Genomic DNA, 14515 nt, shown 5'->3' on the forward strand with positions numbered 1-14515 from the left:
GTTGTGAGAACTTGTTCTGACCAATACCTCTTAGGAACATTCATCTCAAAAACGAGTGCACATGTAACTTCTAACATGTGTCAGGTTTTTTCTCTCAGCAACCCCATTTTGTTGGGGTGAATAAATGTAAAAATCTCTATAAAAAGAGTATTTGTGTACAAACACAATGCTATAAACATGAAGTGTGCACAAAGGCACAAGGAGAACTCTCACAAGTGCACAAAGGCACGGATACACATGCACAAAGGCATAAAAAATATGAACTTCAATATATTGAGTTCCAAATGGGCTTTACAAAAACTTAAAGAAGCTTGAGGGGAATCACCCCTATAAATACAAGTTGGAGGAGTGGGGGGGCTCCAACATACACGTTGGAGCCCCTCCAACGGTTATAATTATAACCGTTGGAGGGGGCTCCAACGTATATGTTGAGGGGCCCCCCATGTTACAAAAATAAAAAAAGGAAAAGAAAGACTAAAATAAAAAAAGAAATTACAATCATATTCTCAAATGAGAATATGCGTAAAATGTGAAAAATGACCGAAATACCCTTATTGAGTTATATATATATATATATATATATATATATATATATATATATATATATATATATATATATATAAAGAACATTACATTTTAACACCCCCTTTCAAACTTAGGGTGACATAATCGGAAGTTTGCCGAGAAGGAAGTTAAATCTTGGAGAGCACAACACTTTGGTGAAGAAGTCTGCCAGTTGATATTCTGCTGTAACATATGGAAGGTCTATGGTTATTCTTAAGTATTCTTTACGAACATAGTGGCAGTCCATCTCAATATGCTTTGTGCGCTCATGAAATGTGTGTTTTTTGGCCATATAAATTGCACTTTTATTATCACAACATAATTTTGTGGGCCCTTGAACTTGAACATTCATATCTTCCAGCAATCTGCGAATCCAAAAAATCTCCATGGTAGTAGATGCCATGGCTCTATATTCGGCTTCTGTGGATGAGAGTGAGACCTTCTGTTGTTTCTTGCATCTCCAAGAAATTAAAGATTCACCTAAAAGATGCAAAAACCAGTGGTGGAGTGACCGTTATTCGGGTCACCTCCCCAATCAGAGTCAGTATAAGCAATTAAATTCAATTCAGAAAAAGATAAAAATACCCCATTTTTTACTGTACCCTTTATGTATCTGATGATGCGGAGAATGACACTCATGAACTGTAGTAGGTGCATGTTGAAATTGACTAGCAACATGTATTGCATGAGAGATATCAGGCCTAGTATTGTTGAGATACGTTAGAGATCCAACCAGTTGCCTGTAAGGTGTGAGATCTTTTAGGAGAATCCCATCATCAATCTTCATCTTCGAACCCACTATTTTAGGAGTTTCACAGACCTTGCCATCTGTGATTTCTGATCTGTCAAGAATCTTACAAGCAAGTTTAGTTTGAGACAAAAAATAGTCTCTTGGAGAATCGACAACCTCAATTCTAAAAAAATATGTCAGAATTCCTAAGTCTGAAATTTCAAATTTTGAAGTCAAGATAGATTTGATGCTCTTGATTCCCTTGGTATCATCACCTGTTATCAACATATAACAGTAATATAACAATTCCTGCATCAGATTTCTTAACAAACAATGCAGTGTTAGTATAGCATGAAGAGAAACCATTTTCTATCATTACATTGTTAAACCTATCGTGCCAAGTTTTGGGAGCTTGTTTCATTCCATAAAGAGCTTTACGAAGACGGAGAACTTTATTTTTAGGGATTTCCATACCAGGTGGAGCATCCATATATACTTCTTCATTAAGATCTTTATTTAAAAAAGCATTTTTGATGTCAATTTGAAAAATAATCGATTTTCAAATTGAAGCAATGGTGATGAGACACTTTAAAAAATTTAGGAAGCGGGAAGTATGGGACTACTTAGAAGCGAATCACGAACCGTCTCAGAAGCGACCTAGGAAGCGAGGGGGAAGCGAAAAAAATAAAAATAAAAATAAAAAATAAAATGGAAAAAGGGGGAAGCACGTTTCCCATAAAAGGAAAACACACTTCCCAAAAAAAGGGGACGCTTCCCCCACACGTTTCGGAAGTGTGACATTTCGGGCTTCCGAAACGCGTATCGGGGAAGCGCGCTTCCCCTACTGTAGGGGCGCTTCCGGTAACTCTGATATATATAAAAAGAACATTACATTTTAACAGTAAACACTTGAAGTTTGGGATTCTATGCCATATTCATGTAGATTCTTTTAAAGCCTATGAGATATATATTCCCCACATTATCAGAACTGAGAATCTTAATGGATGCATGAAATTGATTTGCAATCATTTTATGATACACAAGGAACAAGAAACAAACTTCATCTTTGGATTTCATCATATAAACGTCATTCTAGAATAGTTATCAATGAGGAATACACAATACTTTAACCAAGAAGAGACATGACAGGAGTAGGACCCTATACATTGAAGTGAACCAAATGACACTCTACACTGCTTTGCTTTCTGACAAGTATCACAATATAAGACTTCATTCTTAGCTTTCCCTTTCAGATTTGGATACACAATTTGGAACTTTGAGATGGGCAAGTGTCCCATTCTCAAGTGCAATAACAAAACTGTCTCTATCCTATGTGACACATGGTGACTACTAGTCCTTGGCTCCTTAGAACTCTCCAACATATACAACCCTCTCTCTTCGTGCCCACAATCAAAGATCCTCCTCGTCTTCAGGTCCTGAAAGACACAAAAAAGGAAAAATGTTATGGAACAATTCAAGTCTTTAGTAACAACGCTAACTGAAAGCAAGTTTTCAAGTTATTTAGGAGCATGCAGAACAGATTGTAATGAAAGTACGAAGTATGGATAGTTCCCACACCAAGGACTGGAGAAGGAGACCCATTGGCTAATTTAAGATTCCTATTGGAACATGAAGAGTAATAATATGAGAATAGGGACCTCATATCGGCCATGTGATCTGTAGCACCAGAATCAATAACCCACTCACTCGATGAGAGAAGTGCAGTTGCCTCTGTAGCTTGATGAGCATGGTATGAAGTTGATGTGGTGGCTTCATCCAGGCTTCTCTTGAGTTCCATGTTTTTTAGTTCCAACTCTTCAATTCTCTTCTTTAGAAGAGCTACTTCTTGTTGAGTTCCTTCTTCTCAAGACCTGCACTATATGCACGGTTACCCCTAGAGTTGGGTGTTCCTATTAAATCCCAACACTGGTCTCTGGTATGTTGAGTCTTGCCACAATATGTACACTTTAATTTTTCCTTCTCATCATTGATGTGGGAGCCTCTTCCATGACCCCACATGAAGGCTCCCCCTCGACCTTTACTTCTTTTACCACTCCATCTTTGGGGATATGCCTCACTTAAGGGTGCCGATCTTTCAACAGTTGAGTCCTGACCATTAACCAACTTCCTTCTATCTTCTTCCCTTTGAAGGATGGTATACACATTCCATAATGGAAGAAAAACCTCATTCTTTCTTCTAACTCTTCTTGCCTCTCCTTGGAGCAACTCACACACTTCACACAACTAGCACATTTCATTTTCGTTTACGAGCTCAATTCTTCCCACAACTGGCGTAGTTCATTGTAGTATTCACTTAGTGGGCGACTTCCCTGTTTGCACTTTTGTATCTTTTCCATGAGATCACACTTTTTGTGCCACATTGGTTTTTCTTGAATACACCTAACGAATGGCATCCCACACTTCTTTAGCTGTTTCAAAATTCATGAAGGTCCTCCCTATGTATGGCTTCATGGGTTGAAGTAATCACGCCATTACTAAGTAATTATCGCCTTCCCAATCCAGCAATGTAGGATCCCATTCCTCAGGCTTCCTTACGCCATTTATATACCCAAGCTTCCTCTTTGCTCCGATCAAAATTTTCACTGATCGAGACCACTCTTCATAATTTTCCATCGAATTTCGTGGTGGTAATTTGAAATGTTGATCCTTCATTCACACCCGAAGCTTCACCACTAGAGACTTTAGGTTTTGATGAAGAATTCTCCAAGGGAGTACTCCCCTTATCCTTTGAACCCAAACTCATGGTTGGTCCTACTCTTGATGCTTATACAAGCCAACAAACAGCTTGGATACACTGGTGCACACCTAGGGTTCAACCTATATGGTGTTCTACACACCCTTTTACAACATACCCAAGCTGCCGCCCCCTTGTCACACTCGAATCTTCAACACATCTCCAAATGCACTCAGCAACCACATTCACATGTACAACAATATTTCTAGGGCCAAAACACTCTCTCTAGACTTCTCTAATTCTTTTTATCAAGTTTATGGAAACTTTTGAGTTAGGACAAATATCCCTTACATGATTTCAAGAAGTACAAAAGACATTAAAGGGATAAATGGCAGCCTATGATAGTCAACAACTATGGACAATATTAGCCTCCTCTTCAACATAAGACACTTTCCTCTTGTAGTTGCATAGTCTATTTCATATGCCTTAGTTCCTTATATCAGATGCAATTCATGTAGTTTCATGCATATCAATACAGGACTTCAGGCTTGCTGGAATCTACTTTCTCCTATCATGATCTGTGGAGGATCTAGTAGCCAAGACCAGTATCACTAAAAGATCTTTGCTAAGAGAATTATCTGACTGTCTTCTTCAGCCATCATCTCCACTAAGGGTAGGCCTATGCAGTATCATACCGCTCGCTCTATGAAACTCAGGTTGAAGCACCATATGAAAATGATTGAATCCAAATTCTGTTCTTATATGTTCATATGCTTGCCAAGATAAGGCTTAAATTCCTATAAATAATATGAGTGAACACCAGATCCATGCATTATAAGATATCATCCCAAAGCTTCTGTATAAAAGAATCAAAACATCTTGTATTGTTTTTCATTTTTTTGGTGCAAAAGTGCTCCTTCAAAACCTTGTCACCTTGGGCAATTTGAATTTGACTGATTTATCTCAGATCTTCTACTAAAACAAAAACCATGATCATTCTTGATTCTTTGTTAGATAATGTCTCCTCAGCCTTTTATGAAGCCATGTACCCAAGTTTTTCTTTGTTCATGATTGACATAATTCATGAAAGGCCAACAAGAATAATGGATCCACTAAGTCTCATTAGTGTAATTTAAATAGATCCAGATTATCTGTTGCATATATCAAGCTTATGGGAGGCAGCCGTCAAAAAGAAATGTCAATCACAAACAGAAGACAGCAACAACTTGAATTCACACAAAATATTGGCATAGTGATGTTCATAGGTCAGAAAATGTCCAACAATAAAGACCTAAATAGGAAGAATATGACCCATCTTAACCTGGGAAGAAACAGTGAAAAATAAAAGTTACAATTTTTGGGACAATCTCATTGTCTCCAATGAAATATAATTACCGTGATAATGTACCATCCAACTAAGAAATTGATGAGAAGATAAAGCCCTAACAACTGAACCAATATAGGTCTCTATGATCTGGAGTCTGGACTAAGAAGTATCTGGTAGCTGCTAAAACAGCAGCCTTGAAAAAGTGCCCCAGATGTTGTGACTGTGAAAACACTTGAGAGAGAGAGAGAGAGAGAGAGAGAGAGAGAGAGAGAGAGCTCTTCTTGAGAAATCGGCAGCCCCAAAACTGTCTTGGTTGCTGCACTAGTGCTTCATTAGTATAGGGTTACAATTATCTTTTACAAGGACAAAAGTGCCCCTTATAAGTAACACATGTTACATTATAATACAACTAAAGCAAAACTCGTGAATTGATATGGATCCGATATCGGATCCATATCCAATCCATATTCCACATTCTAATACCCTCCCTCAAGTTGTGCATGGGGTTGAACCATGTGCAACTTGTTCTTCAGATACCAGAAACGGTGACTTGTAAGACCTTTTGTAAACATATCGGCAACTTGGTCTTCTGAAGGCACATAAACTGGTTCAATCTCTTTGTCGGCTATCTTTTGTCTGATGAAATGTTGATCGATTTCAATATGTTTAGTCTGACTGTGATGAACATGATTGAATGTAATTTGTATAACACTTCTATTATCACACATAAGTGTCGAATTTGAGATATCCTCTCCCATCTCTATAAGAAGATGCTTAATCCAAGTCACTTCTGCTGTGGTAACTGCCATAGATCTATAATCTGCTTCTGTGCTAGATCTTTCCACAACCTTCTGTTTTCTGCTATTCCATGAGACAAGATTTCTCCCAATGAAAACACAATATCCTGAAACAGACCTTCTCTCATCTGGATCCCCTGCCCAGTCTGCATCTGTATAGGCCAGTATGTCATGTTTTGGTGATTTCCATGAAGATTAAGTATATGTGAGTCCATCACCCACCGTTCCTTTTAGATAGCGAAGGATGCGTTTGACAACATCCATGTGACCAGTCTTTGGTTCATGCATGAATTGAGATACTTGATTGACAGAATACACAATGTCTGGTCTAGTGAAGGTAAGGTATTGTAGCATACCTACTAAAGTCCGATACTTGACTGCATCAGGATATAACTCACCATCATAAATACTGAGCCTTTGGTTAACAACACTGGGTGTGGGTAGAGGTTTACAATCTGTCATTCCTGCTTTAGCCAGAAGATCAAGAGTGTATTTATGTTGAGTTAATGACATTTTATCACCTTGTCTGTCTACCTCTACTCCAAGAAAATATCTCAGCTCCCCAAGGTCTTTCATTTTGAACCGCATACTCAATAGAACTTTAATTCGCTGAATGTGGTCTGGAGCATTACCAGTGATAACAATATCATCAACATATATGAGTAAGAAAACCATAGTAGTACCGTTCCTATATATGAACAAAGAATGGTCAAGTTGGGAACGAAAGAAACCATGTTTATGGATTTGTAAGGAAAAGCTTTCAAACCATGACCTAGAAGCTTGCTTCAATCTATACAAAGCTCTGGTTAACTTGCATAGATATTCTTTTGGGCTTCTTTCTGCATAACCTTGAGGTTGCTCCATATAGACCTCTTCCTTTAAGTCCCCATTAAGGAATGCATTCTTAACATCAAGCTGACTGAGGATCCACCCATGTTCAATTGCCAGGCCAAGTATAATGCGAATAGTTCCCATTCTCACCACTGGACTGAATGTCTCATCATAATCCTGACCATATTCTTGAGTGAAACCCTTGGTCACAAGACGCGCCTTGTACCGTTCAATGCTACCATCCAGTTTATATTTAATTTTATAAACCCATTTGGAACCAACAACATTTTTGTCTGGAGGACGGCCAACTATCTCCCATGTTTGACATTCATGAAGTGCCTCGATCTCCTCATTCATCGCTTCAATCCATTTGTGGGATTGGATAGCTTGATGAAAACCAAGTGGTTCATCGTGTTTTTCAATCTGGGATAGAAAAATCTGAAAGTCCATAAAAAAGTTGTCATAACTAACCCACTTTTCAATAGGATGCCTTATCCTGCCTGATCTTCTTGGTGCTTCTCTGTCATTAGACAATACAATGTGTTCTTCAACAGGTACATTCGTTTGCTCTCTAGATCTCCTGGTATACACATTTCCTTTGTATCTTAGACACTCTGCTTGTGATGCATCATCTGAAACTGTCTCACCATGTATGCTTTCAGGAGACAGAATAGTATGCTCGGCAGCATGTGAAATAAGTTCAGCACTAAGCCATGGATCATACCAATTAGCAACTGCACCAGTAGGTTCACGATTGGCCTCTGTTTCTTTTCCCAGAAAATTATTTTCATCAAAAACAACATTTCTGGAAATTCTAATCTTCTTATTGGCAAGATCATAGCATCTGTAACCCTTGTGTTCATATGCATAACCTACAAATTGGCATATAGAGGCTTTGTCCTGGAATTTAGTCCTCATGGATTTGTCAATATGAACATAACATATGCATCCAAAAACTCGTAACTCATTATAATCAGGATGTGCACCAAAGAGAACATAATAGGGAGATTGATTTTCAAGAATAGGCATAGGAAGTCGGTTTATCACATGAGTGGCAGTGTGAAAGGCTTCAGACCAAAGACTAATGTGTAAGTTACTCCCATGCATCATACTCATTGCACTTTCTACAATATGTCTGTGTTTACGTTCAGCAATTCCATTTTGTTGTGGAGTGTACGGGCAAGAAACTCTACGATGCATCCCATTATCTTGGAGAAAATCTAAAAATTCTTTGGAGGAATACTCACCACCTCCATCACATTGGAGAATTTGGATATTTTGAGAGAATTGATTTTTAACATAGGCATGAAAGTGACGAAAAATGGAAAAGACCTTTGATTTGTGTTTCATAAAGAATATCCAGGTAAAACGAGAGAAACTGTCAATAAAGGATACATAATATTTACTTCCAAAAAAGGAAGGATTTGGAGCTGGGCCCCAAACATCTGAACATATTATCTCAAAGGGTATAGAAGCTCTTTTATTTATTTGATGAAAAGGAAGTACATGACTTTTGCAGACCTGACAACTGGGACATATTTTATTCCTCAATAAAGGTGAAACAAACTCCTAAAGAAGACCATTGGACACTAACTTTTCAATAAAGACTTGACTACAATGACCAAGACGAGAATGCCAGAGATCTGACTTATTACATTTGGATGTACTTAGGACACTTTTGGAGACGAGATCAGACTGGGGCTTTAGGACACTGGAGGCTGGATCTTCATTAAAGACATACATGTCTCCACGTCGCTCTCCTTTAGCGAACATCTCCTTCGTTTGAAGATCCTTGACAAAGACAGAAATAGGAGTAAATTCCACAGAAGAATTGGTAGAATCAACAAGCTTGAAAACATATACAATATTTTTCTTTATATTCGGTGCATGAACAACATCAGATAAAAGAATAGATGACTTAGACAAAGGAATGACGACATTGCCTATGCTTGAAATAGGGTGGTGAGTTCCATCTTCGGTTACAATATTAGATTTTCCAAAATAGGGAGTCAGAATGGAGAACTTACCTACATTACCAGTGACATGGGTTGCTGCCCCAGAGTCAACATACCATATTCCATCATTATTTTGCTTCAGATTCAAGTTGGCCATAGCAGATAGAAGGAGATCCTTAGCATCTTCACTGACTCGAAACGTACCTGCAGTTCCTGATATACCAACATTTCTGGTGTTTTGCATTCTATTCCGATTTGGTGGGTTGAACCAACAGTTGGCCTTGATATGACCTCGCTTGTTGCACTGATAGCATGTGGGAACATTCTTTGAAAAATTGACATTAGAATTTGGTGTAAGTAGTATCCCACGTCCACCCTGGATTGGATTTCCCTTGCCTCTGCCACGCCCTCCCCGTGTACGATCAACAAACGTCCCTGTGACAAGAATCTCATGCGTAGATGATTGCCGTGCTGAAGCATTAGATATGCTTTTCAAAGACATCTCGTATTGGAAAAGTTTAGCACGTAATTCCTCAAAACTGGGCAACGAAGGCAAGCATAATAAAGAAGTGACAAGTACATGATACTCTGATCCCATGACATTCAGTGTTTGTTGCACCTTTTCTTTATCGGACACTGGATATCCAACAATGACTAATTGATCTGTGATGCTTTTGACTTGATTTAAAAATTCAATAATGGTCATTGCTCCCTTCTTTAAAAGCTGAAATTCACGCTTGAGAAACATCACCTTAGCCTCTGATATCTGAGAGTAGGTTTGAGCTAAAGTTTCCCACAATACTTTAGATGTGCAATCATCAGAGATAGAAACCAAAACTTCTTGCGACAGTGTGGAAGTGATATACGCGACGAGAGCCTGTTCACGTTTTATCCAAGCAATAAATACAGGATTGCGAATAGTGCTTGACATTTCTCCATCCCCTTTTGCTTCGGTGGTGACAAATTCCGGAGATATTTGAGTGGAGCCATCCAAGTGACCTGAAAGATCTTGACTGCGAATAAAAGGGGTAATCTGCCTTTTCCAAGTCAAATAGTTATTTGTATTCAGTTTTTCCGAAACCAGCTGCCCCAGGAAATTGGAGGAAAGACCAGAATTGCCTGAAGAATTCATTTGTAGGCTTATGACAGAAATGTGGCTGAAAACAAAGAATAAAGTGACGCAACTTATGACAGAAATTGGTACCAGAAGAAACGAACTCAGCCTTTTTGTGTAAACTGTGAATGAATGAAGAAGAAGAAGTGACCAGCAGTTGCTGTGTGTGAATTAAGAAGAGGAGATGAAGTCAGCCTTTTTGTGTAAACTGATTCACGTCGCTGAGGAAGACCAGATTCACATGTTCTGAAAGGAACGAGGAGAACTCGGCTTTTGCTGCAGCAGATCTTGGCTAGTGCACGTGGACTGATGTCGAGGAAGAGGATTTGGCTTTTCACGTCCCTGAGGAAGGTCCTTTTTCGCCCATAAATACAGCGTGCTCTGATACCATGTGAAAACACGAGAGAGAGAGAGAGAGAGAGCTCTTCTTGAGAAATCGGCAGGCCCAAAACTGTCTTGGTTGCTGCACTAGTGCTTCATTAGTATAGGGTTACAATTATCTTTTACAAGGACAAAAGTGCCCCTTATAAGTAACACATGTTACATTATAATACAACTAAAGCAAAACTCATGAATGGATATGGATCCGATATCGGATCCATATCCAATCCATATTCCACATTCTAATAGTGACCTACATCTTCCTCCTTTTTTTCTATTTTATATGCTTTGGAAGAAAACAATTAGAGATTCTGAATGAAGCTTTGGCTCCTATACCATATGAACGAGGAAATTTTTGTTGGGTTGTTTTGGCTGTTTCCAGAAATGCTTGGTGTTCTAAATTAAGAATTCCTCATAAAATGCTTATGGAGAACTTTGCCTGTAGATGAAATCTAATCATTGAGGGGTTTGATAAGATGACATAGAACTGTGCTTCTATTGTGGGGTATATTTCACAAAAACACAAAGGGGTGATTCATGACCTCACAAATATTATAATTTCTTTTAAGCTTGTGTCTTGTTTCATCACTCAATACAACTTTAATCTTCAAGCTGAAATTTACAGTTGCCATGTTTTATAGGTTGGTCACTCCTTTGGCGGGCATCAGCCCATTGTATACAATGCCCAGGCTGCACCAATGCCATCTCCTCAAGGATATTATCCAAATGGCCCTATGGTATCTGATGAAAATTACACAGTAGCTTTGTATTTCTGTGGAATCTTGGGTTGTTTATGATTGAAATGCATTTTTGCAATTATAAATCTAACTCCTGTGCATCCATTTAAGTTCTTTCTGTTGCAAAATTTTGTTCTTTTAACATTTACTTCTCTATTGGCAGTACGGGCAGCAGATGTTTATAGGTCAGCCTAGGCAAGTCTTTTACATGCCTAGTTATCCTCCTGTAAGGCATCTTTCTTTATACATTATACTCTATCTGCTGTTTTCCCATGTATTTTTGCTGGAAATAGTCTCTTTTTCTCTCTACAGCACCATTGTCATTCTGCTAAATACTTTGCTAATATTTTTGTACACACTTTGGTATGATGTTTCTTCATCAGGAAAAAAAACTTATTAGCATTGTTTCAGATATTACAATTGCTTCAGCCTCGTTTTCCTATAATACTTAATGTGAAGATCCAATTATTGATTCGTGAAACCCACATAAATACAGTTTGAACAAAATTGTTTGGATCATTGTTTTCCATTCACAGGTTTGTGAATAGCCTGTGGGTTTGGAACTCAAGATCCTTGTCTAACATGGAGTAACTATCTAACAATCACATTTGAACCAAACTTGTCCTGATCATAAGAAACTTATAACTGTTTGATCACACTAAAAGCATGTTTGGAATGCTATGAAAGTGGGATTTTCTCAAGTTCTTTTGATTATAAATCACAACCGCACAACTTTCACAGAGCGACACAAACACATGAAAGTTGAATAATGGGCTGAGGAATCACAGATGTGATTCTATATACCTTTTAACACCTTTTAACTTGTGAAAGTTGGTCACAAGTGTGAACCTGTGACCAGGAATCACAGGCTGAAGAATCATAGCTGAGAATCACAATCACTTGTGACCAAAACATACATACCCTAAAGCTATTAGTGGCTTGTGCAATTGACATAGCTGGCGATCTCATCATGTTCAGTCTGTGGAAAGATCTATTTTAGAACGTGCTCTAGACTGCTCCATGTTTTTGTCTTTGAAGGAAAAGAAAACAAACTACTAACCATAGGCATAGAGCGTTGGAATTTCCAGTTGGATCTGTTCATTCCCTACTACATGTTTTGCCATTGTGCTCTGTTCATGCTAGCCTCTGTTCATGCTAGCATTGTAGGCCTATAGCTGTGCAGGTGTCTTTCCTGCATGTGTGCGTGCTTGTGTATAGCACTATCAATTAGTTGGGTTTGTGTTGAAAACCTGACCCTGACCTGAACCAGAACACTTGGGGATGGACATGAGACTAGGGGTGCACAACGAGCCGAGCTAACCCGAGCTCGGCTTGTTTAAGCTCGGCTCGAGCTTGTTTGTAAATATAAATGAGCCGAGTTTGAACATCAGATTAAGCTCGGCCTAGATAAACGACCCGAACTTGATCAAGGCACTAAGCTCAAAAAGCTCAGTTAGGCTCGGTCTGGTATTGTATCTGTGATACGAAAATCGAGTTTTGCCTTAATGAGCTTTTTTGTCAAAAGGTGATAATGTTGACATGTTCTGCTTCTGTGTACTGAATATACTTTTTGCTTTGTCCGTTGTAGTTGTAGAGATTTTTATAAAAAAAAGTGACTGACGTTGTCTAAACATACTTTTTCTCTGTCCCTTGTATTAGAAACGGACGTCCTATACAATTTTGTAGAGGTGGCGTGTTCAATTCCTGACTTTGAAAACTTTAAAAACACTTTTTTTTGAAATACGGTCAAGCTTGGCTTGAGCTCGGAACCGAGCCGAGCTTGGACAGTGTTATTCAAGCTCGACTCTGAGCTTGAGCCGAATTCAATCAGACATATTTCTGGCCGAGCCGAGCTTGAACAACCCAAGCTCGGCTCGTGTGCACCTACATGAGACTGAGCATTATTTGTCAATGCAAAGCCAACTTGAGCAACAGAGGTTGGGTTTGGCATATAATTTGTTTGGTATCCTACCCAACCTGGCAGACTCAAGTATTTTGTGTATACTTGTGAAAATATTCATTGTAAATGCTCCTGAAAAAAAATTGCATTAAAAAAATGCTCCCGAAATGATACAGGTTGGGTTTGATTCATTTTCTTGATGCAGCATAATCCTGTCTGGTATGGGAACCTGACTGGTTATTTGGGTAAACCCTGATTTCAATCAAACGCTGCCTGTTGAAGGCCCTACATTCATGCGTGACTGCACACATGCATTATTGCATGCATATGTGCGACTGATGCAGTAGCGTAGGTCATATTTGTGACACATTTGCAGATCCTTTTGTTTTGCAATTTACCTTGCAGCTATTTCTGCATTTCTTGAGCTTACCGTCTGGTACATCTAACTGCACTCGGCGAGCAATATATATGATTATAGTACAACTTTTTTTTTCTCTCCATTCTCTTTATTCTTTTTGTACTATTCTCATCATCCTCATTCTTTTTGTGCTGACAGTATCTGCTCTAACTGCTACTGACAGGAGTTGCAGTTCAAATGAAGGGAGTACTAGTCCACACTCTGACACTCGTTGTCATGGTCCTCCAACGATACGTGTATAATAGTCTTTCTTTTGGGTGTCTCAAGGAATTCTTTAAGAAAAAATTATGAAAAAATAATTTATACGTTTGGCAAGGACCATGGGGTTTGCTTGGACTGTGGTGTCCTGAATGTGAGAATGTTGATCGCCGACATTTTATCATTATAGTGTTCTTGTAAATTCCACCGTCATGTTGTATTAAAGTTATTGTTCAAGTTCGTACCCTTTGTTTTGCGTGAACTTTTGCATTTAGCTCGTTTACCACAAATAACCATCTGTCATTATCTGTTGCTGTCTGCCTGCCCTCTATTCCTGAATTTGTTTATGTTGGTAGATGATTCTAGTAGCATTTGATGCTGCCGTGCTAATGTTGCGATCTTCTGGATCGATGATGTGCACAGGTTTTGGAGTTAACCACTTTTGGGTTTAGGTGCAGATTCGGATATGGTATGCATCCGAGCTAGTATTAGCATGTATGATATTAGTCCTGCGAATCAGTTTTGTTTTTTAAATTTTTTTTATAGTTATGATATTTATTGGTTCCTATATTGTTTAGGCATTGAATACATATTTTATAATTCAATTGGACCCTATCATTTACGTCATTTCTATATTTTCCTTTTTTAAAATTTTATGATTTTTTATTTTTTAAGAATCAAAATGTTGACCGACTCAAAATGGTTCTGTTCGATCCAGTTCAGGTCCATTTTCTTAATTTTTTTTTTAAAAATGATTTGGTTTATAAACCGACTGACAACATTGCTGTGAAGCCCAATGTAATATGCCTCAACAGGCTGAACTGATCCTATTCGTTACGCGACTTGTTATGCCTAACAAGAAAATGAG

The 14515-nt window shown here is 38.4% G+C and overlaps 1 protein-coding gene across 7 annotated transcripts in view; it reads left to right on the forward strand.

The window, feature by feature from the left end:
- LOC149812083 (polyadenylate-binding protein-interacting protein 3-like) overlaps positions 1–13889 on the forward strand; it is a 70847-nt gene extending 56958 nt beyond the window's left edge. For 5 of the 7 annotated variants that reach the window (XM_089993738.1, XM_089993739.1, XM_089993740.1 and 2 more), the window contains 3 exons: positions 11036–11131; positions 11295–11357; positions 13613–13889. In XM_089993738.1, the coding sequence (XP_089849864.1) occupies positions 11036–11131; positions 11295–11357; positions 13613–13630 (177 nt within the window). In that variant the 3' untranslated portion in view covers positions 13631–13889. Of the gene's footprint in view, positions 1–11035; positions 11132–11294; positions 11358–13587 lie in introns of all 7 variants that reach the window. The other 2 variants (XM_089993742.1, XM_089993743.1) reach the window with 2 other exon arrangements.
- The last annotated feature ends 626 nt before the right edge of the window (positions 13890–14515 follow it).

This window comes from Nuphar pumila, chromosome 17, assembly GCF_984573655.1.
Source record: "Nuphar pumila chromosome 17, dmNupPumi1.hap1.1, whole genome shotgun sequence".
Classification (NCBI taxonomy): domain Eukaryota; kingdom Viridiplantae; phylum Streptophyta; class Magnoliopsida; order Nymphaeales; family Nymphaeaceae; genus Nuphar; species Nuphar pumila.